The sequence below is a fragment of the Mustela erminea genome, chromosome 3 (genome assembly GCF_009829155.1).
Source record: "Mustela erminea isolate mMusErm1 chromosome 3, mMusErm1.Pri, whole genome shotgun sequence".
Classification (NCBI taxonomy): domain Eukaryota; kingdom Metazoa; phylum Chordata; class Mammalia; order Carnivora; family Mustelidae; genus Mustela; species Mustela erminea.
Genome location: NC_045616.1, coordinates 27,290,003 through 27,305,995, shown reverse-complemented (window position 1 = coordinate 27,305,995; position 15,993 = coordinate 27,290,003). Strand labels below are relative to the sequence as shown.

At 44.9% G+C, this 15,993-nt stretch overlaps 1 protein-coding gene across 2 annotated transcripts in view; it reads right to left on the bottom strand.

The window, feature by feature from the left end:
• Positions 1–1,216: 1,216 nt before the first annotated feature.
• PRDM6 (PR/SET domain 6) overlaps positions 1,217–15,993 on the bottom strand; it is a 103,950-nt gene continuing 89,173 nt past the window's right edge. For both annotated transcript variants that reach the window (XM_032335483.1, XM_032335485.1), the window contains 2 exons: positions 9,654–9,830; positions 1,217–3,022 (listed from right to left, as the gene is read on the bottom strand). In XM_032335483.1, the coding sequence (XP_032191374.1) occupies positions 2,908–3,022; positions 9,654–9,830 (292 nt within the window). In that variant the 3' untranslated portion in view covers positions 1,217–2,907. The remainder of the gene's footprint in view (positions 3,023–9,653; positions 9,831–15,993) is intronic.

Below are 15,993 nucleotides of genomic sequence, written 5' to 3'. Positions count from 1 at the left end.
AAGTGGGACCTTGGGGTCAGCTGGCAAGACCACGAAGAGTGACAGAGACCACTGTTACGGAAAGTTACCGTGGCAGACACCAAGGGAGGAGTGAAATCTTCTAATTTCTGCACGTGGAGGCCACGGGAAAGGAGAAGAGTGAATTTCTCTCGAAGAGTGAAATATGGCAAACGGTAGAACTGATTGTTCTCACTGGAAGAAACTGTTAGGGATGTGCAGGTGCGTCCCTGTACATCGTCACGTTCAAAACGTACAACCAAATGCTTCTGCCTTAATCAACAGAACAGCTTACTCGTCTGTATAGCCGATCTGACACTTTCTTACAGGTTTTGGATTCGTATGGCTCCATGTTCTTTCCACCCTTCCCAGTGGCACACATTTTTGGCAAATGTCTCCCATCATTTCAGACGAGGAGCTATAAAACAGAAGACATTCCGATCTACCAGATGGAACACTTCTATCAGCAATGGTTACATAGGAGCACAGAATGCTGGAGTTCCAGGACAAAAAACCAAAAAGAATGCAGGGAGGGAATGTTCTAGGTTATCTTGGACAATGGGGATCGGGATTGTTCCAATCCCTCTTTGGAGCCCACAATGTTACAGATTATTTTGAGATATAAATATATTGTGGAAAAGAGAAATAACAAGCCCCAAATGGAGCCATCTGGCCCCTACGAGAGCCCACTAAGATTTAATTACAGTTTTAACCTGTCCCACAAACATGACCCTTTAAGAGTCAATCTGGAATGTCTGACTTACACTAGCGAGGTAACCTGCATGAGAAAAATCCTGCAGGTCCCTTTCTCCCCCAAAAGATGATGTCTTGGGGCACCTGGGTGGCTCGGTGGGTTAAAGCCTCTGCCTTCGGCTCAGGTCATGATCCCAGGGTCCTGGGATCGAGCCCCACATCGGGCTCTCTGCTCAGCAGGGAGCCTGCTTCCTCCTCTCTGTCTGCCTGCCTCTCTGCCTACTTGGGATCTCTCTCTGTCAAATAAATAAATAAAATCTTAAAAAAAAAAAAAAAAAAAAAAGATGATGTCCTGGCCTGAAAGAATCCTTCCTTTTCTTTTGCTGGTACCTTCCTTGCCCTACCCTCCCTCCTATAAAAACCTCCTACTCAGTTACTCCCAACTCCTGGGAACTGGCAAGCTAGAACATGGCCCAATTCAGGAATCCTTTAATAAAGCCAATCAGATCTTATTGCCTCGATTCGGTTTTGTTTTTTGACAACATATATATAAATAAGTTACAAATGTAATTAATGAGGCCCTGTGTTCCTCCACTTTCAATGGGACACTTGGGTGCTAAGGGATAGAGAAGCAAACTTAGAAGGGAAGGAAGATGTTCTGAGAGCCAAATCCATGAAGACCAAGTAGAGTGAACCACAAAGTACCCTTGCCTTCCAGGAGCGAGTTCGGGGTCTCATGTATTTGTTACGGGAAGACCCTGGGAGGTCTAAAAGATAAGGGAGTTTCTTAAAAGACTGTGTCCCACTGTCGGGTGATCAGGGCATCTACAAGGTGCATGCAGTCCCTGCCGTGATGCTGGCAGAAGCGGCCGGTTCTTGGTAACCGATCATTCTGTGGGATGTGCCCTGGAGGGACTAGGCACGACCTCCAGGCTGCCCAAAGACCAGCTGAGGTTCACTCGCTTTCCTTGCACTCAACCAAACAGTGAAATTATGGACACCATCCCTTCTCTTTCAACAGATTAATGATGAAGGAAGAGCCTTGTCAAGGGCCAGAGGAGAGGACAAGGTAATTCCAATGGATAAAAGGAGCCGTTCCCACGCGGTCTGTTCTCATCACAACCCTCTCCGGGATGGCTCCTCTCACTGTTTCCTGGACTGGGCTCCTGTCCCTTATTTTTGCAGGAACATTCCCCTGACACTGCAGAGGGAGGAAAGGGGTCTCCCAGGCTTCACCTACGGGAGGAAGGAAGAGGAAATGGCCTCCACAGGGCGCTGGCAATGGGGCTGGGCACCCGTCCTGCTCACACATTCAACACCTTCATAGACACAACGAAAAAATTCCTTGAAGCCTCATACCTTCTATTTCAGCTTCAGACCGAAGAACTTTATTTTTTGTGTTTTGTTTTTTTAAGCTAAAACGGTACTGAAAACAAACTCTTCTCGACTAGCTGCTTCGGAACAATATACTGTATTATGAAGCTCTGTACATTTTCAATGTTTTTGAGATCCTGACAGGCCAAAGGCAGGTCCCCACTTCTTGAATTCTGAAACCGAACCATCTTCTGCCTCTTCCAGGCTCATCTGCATCAAGGCCAGGCCGGCGGAGGGAAGGAGTGGCGTAAAAAGTGCGTAGGAAAACACAGAAACGCACCAGCCTCGGGGCCCACGGTGGCATTGACCTAGTGGAGGCTCTGGCGTCTGGTTCCACGGTCCCGGCGGGACAGCCACATCGGCCCCCTCCCCACCTTGAACCCAAGAGGCAGGAAGGGGGGGTGGTGGGGGGAGCTGCCGTACAATGGGTCCCCTTGAATCATGCTACTAAAAAAAGGTGCAATGAGAAAGAAGTCCCTGTGCATTCCCAGTCACAAGTGTGGGCAGAAGAACCCACAGGATTCCTCCCTTTGGTATTAAATAACAGTTTAAAAAAGCTTTTTAGAAACAAAGCAAATACACGGTGGGACCGGACACGGGAGTCGTCCCAGGTCAGTCATCCACTGAAACGAGTCTCATCCTTAGTCATAAATAAATAATCTCTGTCCTGGTCGGACTTCCACGCCAGGATCAATATCTCTTAACATCTTACTTATTTTATTACTGCTTTTGGTTTTCTGGGACTGATTGAAAGTTGCTCAGAGGAAATCTTTGGTTTTGCTTAAGTGTCCATGACATTTAATCATGACTTCCCTTGCAGTTTAATTCCAACCAGTCAATCAGTTAATCCACTTCAATTGATTCTGGGCTCTCGGTTATTGGCTTGCACTCATTGGGCATCCGCTGGTGCCGGCTCAGCTGCGTGGCCTGCGTGAAGCTCCTTTCACACCTCTCGCACCTAGTGGAGGCAAGAGAGAAAATTGAGACCGGGGAGTGGGGCCTGCAGGGTGATGGGCTTCCTCTCATCCTGCCTAATGAGAACCGACACTCCAAAGTGGCTTCCGATTTTACCGGCTCGAGAGGTTTAATTGGTGGCTCCTTCCCAGGCCCGGAGGGCCAGGACGGGACAAAGCCCGTCTGGTGCGGAACAGAGGGATCTGTCAATAGGCAGGGGGAAGGTGATTTCTCCAGAGAGCCCTGTCCTGCTGCAGCTCTGATCACTGTCAGTTCAAATAGATAAAGAACAAAAAGAGATTTTTAGGAGTGAGCCATCAAAGCCGCAGCTTGTCTGCAGTTTTCTGCTCCGTAACCCCAAAGAGAAATGGACGACAAATAGAATTTCACCTGCTGCTAATTTAAAATCGGGGAATTGTCCTCCAAGCGGGCACGGCGGCTCAAGGGCCATCCCCTCCGAATGTGGACGGCGGAGGGAGCGCGACGTCGGTCTGCGTGACTATGGGCAGTGGGGGTGGGTGGCTGCTTTGGTGCACAAGTATCACCAAGCAGCCACAATTGGGCGGGGGGGCGGCTAAAAGAGTTGTCTACAGCATGGGGTGGAAGAGAGACGAATTCACCATCAGCCAGAAGAAATCCACCTCCCGAGAAGGTACAGGCAAGAATGACCCTGGAAGCCATAATTAGGGGGTCAGTGTGTCTGATGAGGAGAAAACTGGCATCCTCCTTCTGGAAAAGCTCCTGTCTTCAACTTACACAACAACAAAAAACTTGTAACCTAGCGACGCTGAGCTCGACCCATCTCCCACGCAACCCACTCACTAGCTCAATGGCTGCTCAAGCCACAAAGAAACTAACGCGTGTGCATGTGCACACACGTCCAGTGGTGGCTTCCAGCTTTCCCGCGGTGGCTATGACTCCTGGCTGATTGTCTCTGGTTATGCACACACGCAAACTAGTGCAGCAAGCTGGCACAAACTGTGCCTTCTTGTCACTGCCCTCCACATCTGGGCTGCCTGGAGCACTGGCCGAGACCCGCGGCAGTTGGGGGGGGTGGGGTACTGTGGCCACCACATCATCCCCTTAATGTCTTCTCCTCAATCTTTTGAAGAAAAGGATATTCAGGAGCCCTGCAGATACTTGTCCCTCTTGAAAATAACACAACCTTCAGTCTCAGGTCCCTGAGGGTTGGGGCAGAGCTATGGGGTTGGGGCAGAGCTCTCGAGACCTCTAAAGCCTTCACCACTCCATTGTGTGCCACATGCCCTGTTATCTGGGGAACAGTCCTCTCTTCCCTCCCCGACTTTTTAAGTCCACCCTACAAAGTGCCTTTACCTAAAAGGAAAAAAACAAAACAAAAAAAACATGTCCCTCCACTTTGGGGTGTTCTTGTCTATTTTTTAATGTTGGGAGGCTGGGGGCTTGACCGTCACACTGGGATTTTCCAGGGCTCCCGTGCCAGCTGCATGTGTCAGGGTGAAGAAGTTGTGTTTCTTTGATTGTCTTCCCAGGAATATTTTTAGCAGCCTGTTCCACTGTTAAAAACTGCACTGTGATCTTGACAAATGTATAATGTCAGCTTTAATGTATCAGACCTATCAGCTCAATGAAAATAACTCAGAAGTATTGATCAGCTAATGATTTTTGGTGTATTCATTAACGTCCATGGGCAGCTCATCCTCTCTCCAGAGCCTCCCGAGGTGCTGATGACATGTTAGCGAATTGCTGATTGTTTATTAGAAAACTGATTAGTTACTGGATCAGTGTGTCCAAATATACTACCTTTCACGGCTGAGAAACTTTCACATTATTATATTACTTTGTAAAAAAAAAAAAAAATTCTGAAGCTTTAGAATCCACTTCAAAGAGAATTGTTGGAACACTTACAAGGAAAGACCATTGACCTGGGGTTGTGTTTCTGCACTTCTCATCCTGGGTATTTGAAAAAAAGAATCGGACATAGGAAGTTCTGTGCTTCATATAAGGCCAAGTGTACGTCTCTATGTGATAATTAAATACCTAGATTAGACAGAGACTTTCCGAGGCGAGTTAGGCTTTTCTCTAGCTGTTTGCCTAAGTGGCCACACAGATGGTTACACCCCCGGAATCGGAAATCTACAAAGTCCACGCTGTCGGGCTCCCGAGATGCTCACTGAAAAATCACCTAAGGATCACCTCCTCCAAGTGCGAATGAAAACACATGCAGATGTGTGTACCTGTGTGGGCTGGTTTCTTACCAACCCACTATGAAAGTGGAGAGAAATAGATAGAAAAAAATATTCTTTTTCTTTTTTTAAAGATTTTATTTATTCATTTGACAGACAGAGAGAAACCACAACCAGGCAGAGAGGCAGGCAGAGAGAGAGGAGGAAGCAGGCTCCCCACCGAGCACAGAGCCCAATGCGGGGCTTGATCCCAGGACCCTGAGATCATGACCTGAGCAGAAGGTAGAGGCCTAACCCACTGAGCCACCCAGGGGCCCTGAAAAAATATTATTTTAAAATAAAGGAAGAGCCTCCATTTTACATTCATTACTTTTCATTTTAGAAAAGTTCTCTTCCTGAGGTCTTTTTATAGTTGAATAAAACTCCTCAGAAAGACATACTTCATGCAAAAGCCTGGGGCGGCAAGTCAGAGCTAGACTTTGTCTGAGTTGGCATCTAATGAACCCTGAGGTCCAACCCAGATGGGGACCTGGGGGCCTCTGATCCTGAACTTCATGTGGCATAGCAGAATAAGAAGGAAGGAGAGATGGGGGTAATGAGCCAGGAGCAAAGGAAGGCTCCTGCGCAGGGGTCTTCCTCTCTGTGCTGATGTCACAGCCTTCCAGGGGCTATCGCAGGGACACTGAAGTGGAAAGAGATCTGAATACTTCAGGACATAGAAAGCCTCCAACTCGCTACCAGTTTGGGTATCTTAGTTAGATTAGATTTCCTTTTAGATTTGAAGTCATTCTTTGCTTTATGTGATGGTTGGCTGGATTATTGGTCCGGGAGCCTAACAATTACCAGCGGAAATTGACAGATGCCGAAATGACACCAAGTTCCATTACAAAGAAAACCTTCAAGAAGCTTTCCTTTGTGCCTCTGCGGCCTGTCACCAAATATGTCTTGGACTGAATGAACCAGCCTGTGCAGGGTTTGGGGATACAAAGTGCTCAATGCCGATTTACTGATGTGCTCTTTTCATTTGCTCCGTTGCCTAAGTCTTGTTAAAAATATCAGATGCTCTTTGGAATATCCTTGGATTTTTTTTTTTAATTTTATAATGAGCCACTCTTTACTTTAGGCAAAGATGTACTGATGAGTATTTTCCCCTGCTTTTTACAAACATGCAGAGAAGAGCCTTTCATATGGGAAGTCCTGGTCTTCCCATGCTCCAAAGCTGAGCACAGAGGAATTTACAAGGATCCAGACAGAGCAGAGCAGAGAGCAGTGCCTGTCTGAAATCTTCAGAGGTTATGTTTAGGAACAGGGAAGGAGAAAGGAGTCCTCACTAGAAAGAGTTAGTTGGAGATGCCAATTAATATTCTTCCTTCTTCCTTGCTTTTGTTCCTTTGCTGTCAATGACTTCCAGTCCCACCAAGACAGTCAGGTCACCTGCCAACAGACCCGTGACCAACCTGCTGCTTTGGGGGTGGAGTGGATTCCGGTGGGATCTCAGCCAACCAGATCACGAGGCAAAGCCTGGACCGAGACTCTGATCTCTTAATGCCAGATCTTCTCCAGCCTTCTTTGGATGGCAATAATCTTGATCTGCTGACACCCACATCCCAGCAGAAGATTTCAGATGTTGGAAAGGGCCCTCCCTTGTTGTGGCAGGCTCCTGCGAATTCTGTGAAAGAGCTCTGGGGCCATGGTGGGTGGGACAATCTGGGGGCTGAGCCATTTGGGGCATCTCCGTGGAAGCTGCCCGAGGCATACACTTTAGGGGTCTACATCTTTATGAGGTCCTTCCCCTCCTTTGTAACATTGTTTAAGCCAATACCCATTAGTTGAAATAGTAAAATTAACTGTTGTGGCAAAATCCGTTTTATTGACTAATCGGCAACAAAAGTTTTTTTGAATGTTTCTTTTATGAGCTTGTAAAAAGGGTATATTCATAATATTTACAAATGTCCGTGGGATGGATATCCATGAGCTATGGTGAGAAGCTTCCCAAAACTCCCTTGGGATAGTTCAATCCTGGATGGTCTGATTGTATATACTGAAAGGCTGAGCTTTCCATTTCCTAGAAGATGTTTAAAACTTGCACTATTTACATGACCATACACTTGGGTCTCCCCTGGGAATATATATTTGATGAATCAAAAGAAATAAAACCCACCCCACCCTACATACAGCATGTAGCCACCTGAATGTGAGTAGAAGCAGAAGGAACTAGAGCGTGTAGCTAGAATCTAATTCAACCAAACCATATGATTTTCTTAATTTGTTCTCCCAGTGAAATTAGGTGATGGTCACAAAAAACATACTTTAAGAAAGGAAAAAGATGCAATTATTAAAGCCCCTCAAATATTAATCTGATGAATTAAAGTTAAAATGGCAACTCTATTGGAAACATGACAAAAACAGGATGTTAGAGGAAAAAAATTGAGTGGAGTCAACGAGGTTACACATAAGTAACACCTTAACATTAATAGAAATCTATTTCCCATTTTGACCCTGAAACCTCTTCAATTAATTACTAAAATCTATTTACAGAGCAACAAGATAAAAATCAATCTGATTTCTGGCACTCTCTCCGTCGGGTTGCCCTCTCCAACGTAAGGGGCCAGAAGGATCGTCAATCCTCCAGCACCTTTGCTTTTGAGAAGCTTTCCTGCTCCAAGGCTTGGCACTTGGGTGACTGCCCTTTTCCCCATCCAGAGCAGTCATGAAGCCAGAATCTGTGGGTCAGGCCTGAGGGCAATGACAAAGTCCACAGTGCGGGATGAAAACACCTGTGACAGGAACTCTAGCATCTGTGCTAACCACTGGCCCCTAGGGTAGATTGCAAAAAAGCAGTCCCTCTGGGCTCTCAGAACCCCCAGAAGGTCCAACCTGGCTGGTACAGTGCAGGTTTGATTTTCGACCTCTTCCTGTCCCCTTAGTCAAAAGTTTTTGTGCAGTGTACAACCTGCACCCATGTACACAGACAAAAATTAAAACTCATTTGATTATCAATATCATAAATTAAACCATGATGAAACTAGTTAAGGATAATGAATAAAGGTAACTAAATTGTGGGGAGGTAAGTGAAGATGACAGCTTTTATGAGTTCTTCCCTCTGGTGGCAGACACCGAGGCAGGCAAGACCCAGGCCAGCAGACTCTGCTACCCTGAGACAAGCTGAGCCTCAGGCCGAACACCGGGACAACAACAGACCACACCAACAAGTCCAAAAGGGAGATCATGGGCTATTAGACTCTACAAAGACTCATTGGCTGAGACGGAGCAAGTGGATTTGTCTCCCACTGCCTGAATTATTTCTCTTCTTGCTTGATCTTGTCTTATAGAAAGTAAATAGTCTACATCTCTGTTCTTCAAATTTTCCTTCCCAGCCAGGAAAAACCAAGATGGCAAATGAATAGAGATTTGTGGAGGGGTGAAGAGAAAAGAATTGATCACAGAGACACCGGAAGATCTTTGACACAACCGACCAAGTCAAAAGTATTGGTTCTCACTCCCAAGCCTTTCCACATGTTGTGTGGGCTGCCAGAAATGCCTCTCTCCTTTGTATGCCTGGAAAACTCCTACTCATCCTTCAAAACCCATCTTAAACATCATGTCCACCAGACAGCACAGAGAACTCCATTTCTGGGCTACCCTGCAGCACTGTATGAATATAGCTTACTGTTCTTCATGTTCATACTTTTCATCCTATGTTGTAATACTTGCTTATTAATTGGGCTCCCCAATAAATGATGTGGAAGACTGGGGGAGTGAATCTCATTCACCTTTATATCTTTTACACCTAGCTGGGTACCCAGCACCAAAGCAGACGCTCAATAAATATTTGCTGAATGAACAGCACATACAAAAACAGATGAGTGAGTGAAAGAACAGGCCATCTTGCACGATTCAAATGGCTGCTGTTTTTATGATTGAGCTGTATCTAGAACAATCTCTCTCTGGGGAGCTCTTACCTTGCAAAGTATTTGGAGTTTAGTCCTACCTTTTTCCACATTCTCTGAATCCTCAAGAATTCGGATGTACCCCCTGTGTGGTTGTGTTTCATTCGGTTTTGTGTCACCAACACAGTAATTCTGAGATCTGAAGAGCACACTCGGAAAGCTACAAGTTGGCTGCTATCACAGATTTAAGCCACTTGAACAGAGAGGAAAAGAGGAGGACAGAATCCACCAGAATCCTGAAACATTCAAGTTTCCGAAGGGATGACTCTTTAGATGTCCTAAACCGGGGTCACCTCACTTGATGGTCATGGGCTTGCTGGTGGTCCAAAGGTGGCACCTTGTGGGGGCTCCTAGCTTAAACTCTAGAAACATAGATCCTTGGGCACTAGCAAGAATCTTAAAATGACTTATTCCTGCTTTCTTATTTTTCTGAGGAGAAAACAGACCCAGAAAGATCGTCCTGTGTCCATGGTTGCACAGCTTGAGAGAAAAGGAGGTTCTGCGGGTAGGCTCTACTTACTTGAAGGGCTTTTCTCCAGTGTGAGTTCGGATGTGGTTGTTAAGGGTGGTCGCCCCGGCGAAGGCACGACCACAGTAGCCACACTTGAAAGGCCGGTCACTGGAGTGGGTGACCACGTGGTTCCTCAGCTCGGACGGTTGTGAAAAGGACTGGGAGCAGTGACCGCACTGATAAGGTCTGAAATAAATAAAGAGACTGCCTGGTCATTACCGTCTGTGTCATTCAGGGCAAATCAGCATGGTGAGTGAAGGACCAAAGCTTTCTGGTGACATTTTCTCAGTTTTCCAAACAGCACCCTTGGGCTCTGGCTGCAGGGTCCCCTGAGACCCGCACATGGGGCCACGGAAACAAAATTCACAGAGCTTCTGAAGCACTTTAATTCCCAAACAAGTATTCCTTTCCGGGATTAACCATATCATTTCAAGAACCCGTACTTTCTTGTTTTTATCCCCACCCGAGGCAAGTATTAGCGCACTTTTGGGAGCATTGGGGCTCGATTAAGCAGAACATTAGAAGAGAAGATATGTAATTGTTGCTCCTAATTCTGTGGCACTTGAAACTCTTCAAAGTGCTACATCAATTACCTACTTTCATCTTCACACTAATCCTCTGTGGCAGGGAGAGCATCTGTTACTATCTCTGTCAGTTCAGAAAACGCAGGATACACTGTCCTCTCAGGAATTAAGTTCTTGAGGCCAAGGTTACTGTACGGTGTGGAGACTTGATCCTGGCATAAACATGCAGAGAAGGCAGCAAGCTGCCTGCATGTTTTAATAAATACACAACTGCCTTGGGGTCTGCAAATACAACCTCAACTCGGGGTCACTGGAGAGTTCATGGAAGAACCCAGGTGTGTAACCAGATCTGTCTCTTTATAAAAGCAATCCTGACTTGTGCTTAATCTTCACACAAATGCGCACACACTAATATTTATACCCCGGGTCTTCTCTTTAAACTTCAACTCCCCAGTTTAGTTCGGTGGCAAGCAATGACTTAGAGCGGCACAGAAACGACGGGGTGTCACTGTGTTTGCAAGAGGGAGGACGGTGATGTGAGGGCAGTGGAAGGAAGTTGTGACAAGGACCTGATAATTAGCAAGATTATCAGAGAGCATTCTTTTCAGCTCAGGAGAAGCACATCAATTTGGGGTTTTCATAAAATAGATTAAAATTCTGTCTTCTCTGCGTGAGTTCTGCTGCTGACTGACGCAGAATCTGGGGAGGGATGGGAAAACCTGGGCCAGTGTGCCCCTTTAGAAGCTACCGCACATCATTCTTGGACAGTGCTCTCATTTGTTTATTAAAATTCTGGTGAGGAAAATTAAGAATTGGTCACGAGAGATGGCAAAGGCACTGCTGGCAAAGTCCTGGTTGGTGGCCCAGATATTTCCTGGCTGAGTTTGAGAAAGCCAGTGGCAGATGCTGACTTAATTGCTCTACCTTCCGCAAATGCGCAAGCTCCAAAGACCAGGAACCAAAACGAAGGGCCAGGAGACAATGGTGAGCGAGCTTGGACAATGATTCAATTAAGTGCAAAATAAAGTGGACCCGCTCATTTGTCAAGTGAAGTGCTTAATTGTGGCTACTTGCCTCACTGAACACCAACACTATTATTTTACCAGGCTTCAGCGCACTGAGCACTGATTGTAGAATTTTTTAGCTTGATTAATAGTCCAGGATTGGTCAATAACTCAATACTATACAATTTTAATTACTTACATTTAGAAATCTATTTAACTGCTTTCAAACAAGTTTCAAAAAATATATAGAAGCGTCCTTGGTAAGGAGTTTATCAATCTTGATAATTGCACGTGCATGTTATTAAATAATGCTTTGAACGCCATTAAAATTTCATGTACACAGAAAGGTCCCCCTGCCAGATCTGGCCTTTGTAGTAACCATTGACCTTAGAATGTGCCTCAAGAAAAGAATTCTCTCAGGAGTCCACTTTTTAAAATGTTATGGAAGATTATAAACAAAATAATTTATTAATATATGCTATATCCCCTGACAATTGATTTTTCTAATAGTGAAGGGACCATTAACAGTGATTAGCCTCTGGTTACCTATTTTTAATAGCTATCACAATAAACAATAAGCCACTAAATAAAACCAATTAATCTCTTCTTTTTTTCTAAGTCCGCTGTCAGAAGTTGGAGAGATTTATTTCCTATAGTCAGAAGTCAATCCATTCGTTTTACGTTAATAGTCGCCAAGGCAAAGATTTGCACATGGAAGAGCAGAAATGACCCCAAGGAGGCTTATCTCGGATTCTCCTATCAAGGGAATCCCAAGGGAAGGCATAGAGGACTCTAACACATCCCCCTTGGCCAGTCCTGGCCCAAGAGGCACTTGCTAGGTATCCAATAACCTAAGGCACGGCTTTATAAAAACCTTGTAGAATTAAGCTGGACTGAATGGAAAGGTCTAGAGAAAAGGGGGAGACCACAAAGTGGAGCCCTGCTTCAGCCGCTAGCATCAGGCAGCTGTGGGACTTGGACAAGTCAACTCAACTTCCGGATGACTGTCTCCTCTCGCTGCTAAGAGCAATACGCTGAGCTAGCTGTTCTCCTGCATCTGATCGTGTTCTGCTCCTCCTTCCAGATCATCAACAACCACGTGCTGCCTGGGGATCTTTCCAAGACAAGGCCCCACGAGACACGGCACCAATATTATGACCTCCATCTTCTACTGCGTCTACAAGACAGCTCCCTGGACATGGAGCCTTCTAACGTTGTGTGTGTGTGTGTGTGTGTGTGTGTGTGTGTGTGTGTGTGTGTGTGCGTTTGTGTGTGTGTGTGTTCATGCTCATTAGAATACAAACCATTTAAACTTACTTAGTAAACATCCGAGAATTCAAGGCAACAAGAAAATCTAGTACCAAAATGTAGAACTAAACCTTACTTTAACTGATCTCAAGAAACAAAGTGATATACTTTCATCCTTCGGCACCTTGAAGAATAAGATTTTATACCAAATGGTTACATTTGCCTTAGCAGAAGCTGACTTTAGACACCATTCAGAACTAAAACGTATACTCTAGCTGGCACTGTAATAACAGCTTGTCTCTCTCTCAGCCTAGAAATCTACAGAAACTCGGCCTTCAGAAACTACAGAAGCCATATCCAGCAACTAGACAAGATTCCTTCTTTCCCTGGATTTTTGCTATTTCCTAAAAAATGAATAAAAGGAAACAATCTAAAAGTAATTTTGACACGGACTGCATTGTTGGGCTTCACGTAAAGACAAAGGCCTACATTCAAGACAAAGTGAATTCTCCAAAACTGAGGGCAGGGCTCAGAAAAAACTATCACCACTATGGAATCTTCTTTGGAAAAAATGGCCACAGGGGTTAAGACTCACAATTTACACCTGAAGGGCATGGAATTCATTGCCATTACTCAGCTTTTTATTCTGATGACTAACATTCTCATTAACTTGTCAAGGTCTGGCCAAACGGCAATCCTTAACTTGTCAAGGTCTGGCCAAACGGCAATCCAGCAATTGTTACTAAAACGGTAGATACAATCCATTTCAACTCCAAAGTTCTTCCTCCCTACCATCAGGAGCTCAGGACATCATGGAGGGCTGCGTTTGGCTTTTCTCCTTCCGGGTTCACAGCTCAATGGGATTCTCCTTCCTTCAGCACTCGGATTCTCCCCAAGTCTTCATCCACAGACATTTCATTATTCTCAAAAGAAAGGCAACCAGCATTCCTCACACAGGGATGACATCTTAAAGCCAGAAGAAGCTCATGGCTTTTTTATGACTTGAGACATCTAGCACTGTTGTCCGATGCTGGAAACGTTCTGTGCCTACGCTATCCAATATGGAAGCCAAGAGCTCCATGGTTTAGGGCCACAGTTCATGGCATGAGAAATTTATTACTTAATTTTGATGATTTTCAATTTACCTAGCCTTGTGTGTGACTAGTGTCAACACAGAAATATCAAGGCTTCATGGAAAACGAGAAGGTGTCCCATACTCAATAATAAAAAAAGAATAATAATAACTACAAAACCGACAAAGCCTGGGTTGACCTAGTGAACATTTATCACTGTGGGTCCATTTTTAAGCAGACAGAAAGTGGCGAGACAATTTTGTACATCCCCGGGCACTCTCTGTGACTGGCACTAACCCTCCCCAAGATTCCCCTCCAGGACAATGTGCAATTCATTTGCTTTGAGTCTGTAATTGGTTTGGTGTACACAGAGCAGAAAGGATGAAACATTTAACAAAATTAAGTGTGGTTTGGTTTAAAATATTAATCTTTGGATTTTTCGTTCACGGCAACAGAAGCCTCCAGGACAAATGTTGTTCGGCTGGGCCCACATTCTGTCTCTGCCCCAAGTCAAGTCCGCCCTCATGCAAATTTCACAGGACTTCAAAGGGAGCACTTCTTAGGTCCCTGCTGGCTGTGAGGAGGGAGAAAAGAATGCAACTCGACCGAAGGAGGAAAGATTTCTGGGAAGTGACAAAAGTACGGAGCCAAAGGACCTGGAGAACATGGAACCCTAGAAAGAAGAGAAGCTTCCCACTTGGGATTGGGGACCAGGGGTGTGGAAGGGTGGAGGAGGACAGCGGAACACAGGAACACGGACGCCTTGCTAAGAAACGATTATGGGGATGGTGATGGATTCTCTCCAGGCTCCTCCTACCAAACAGCGCCTTGGAGGGTCATCTTGCCCTCTGGTACCACCAAACCAATCACAGATGATGATACTGAACACAGCACAAATGTGAGGAGCTGATGGGGTACCCAGAAGGCTAAAAGGCAAACAGGGGCCACACAAAAATCAAAAAGGGGACAAGAAAAGGATGCAACATAAAGATAAGCATTATAACGACACTTTCTGCTGAAAATAAAAAGAAGACATGGTCATCCGAAAATAATCGACCGAGATTGAAGGCGTTGCTTACCCCTTTCTGGAGCCCCCCCAGTGGGACTGTTGAAAGTTTCTGCAGCAGAAAAACAGAAGAGAAAAGGGATTTCTAACCTCCTGGTTCAAGCAAAAGGGATTTAAGCCATCCTAGGCTAGGTCATAAGCTAATGCAAAAACCCCAAGTGTTTATGAAGTTCCTATGTAAAATTTTGGTGGATCTACAACCTAACAGCTTCTTCCCTTTGAATTCACTCAGGAAAAGACAAAGTCAGTAACTTGGGAAAAAGGAAGAAGAAAATTGGGGGTCTGTTTAATACTAACAGACAAAAATCAAGAAATAACATCTCTGTGGTCCCCGGACCCTCCTAGACATGTTTTTAATCTTTAATGCTAATTCCTATCTGGCCAGGTCAACTGAAATTTCTTTCTGCATTTAGTGTAAATAATGTAGTAATGAAAAATGGTAACACTGGCAACCCTAGGTGTCCCCAGATCTTTTTCTTTTATATCAAGGCAGAGACTTTTTGATGGTCTCTCACATGGAAAAACTCACAAATACAGTCTCTTTGATGAAGGTTCAAATGTCTTGGATTTCATGGCCAAATATTCTGTCTGTTGAGTGAAAAATCTTTTGGACCTCAGATTCAGGGGCCTGTTTCAAATTTGGACCTGTTTGAAACTCTAACCTGTTTACCCTCTGACTTTGTCTTCGATGTCTCTCTTTTTCGCCTCTGGTGCTAGCAAATTTTTCTTATCAAAATAAAAGCATTTGAGTTTTTCAAACAGAGGGGAAACGATCTCTGACTGGCACATCCTAAGCTTTGTCACTGCTGAATGGGCACAAACTGCCAAAGATGAAAAGCCAGCTCGTTTAGGAAGTCAATACCTAAGGAAAATACGTACATTCAGCAGTTGTAATTCTCCCCATGGATAATAAGAGAAAAGGCTCCAAATTTCAGGACCATCGTATAGAAATCTGATGCCTCAATTTAGTTCTGGATATTTCTCCTATTTAGCAATTCACTCATGTGGTTAAGTATTATGGAGAATGTCTTTTGCTTCCAGACTTGGTAGTTCCGAGACAGCATTCTAGGGTCTAGAACAGAAAAGAGCTCTTCCAGTCCTACACGCTAAAAGCAAATTGGATACCTAGAGAGAAACAAGTGCATCCAAGGGAGTGGGTATCTCCCACTCTTTGCCCCTTACCTCCAATAATCAATTTGAATACAATGGGAGTAATTCAAGCATCTCCCTGACACGATTAAGAAGCAATGTACCTTACTACTTTGCCTATAAAGGGCCCAATTTTCTTGAAGTCATAAATCTTGAATTCAACTGATCCATGAATGATGGTGACCACCTTTCAAGTGTTGAGCAACAAAGCTCAGGGAAGGGAGAAGTACAAACCCACCTCTTGAGTAATTAGATCCCACTCTGCCCTTCTACCTGGGCACCAAG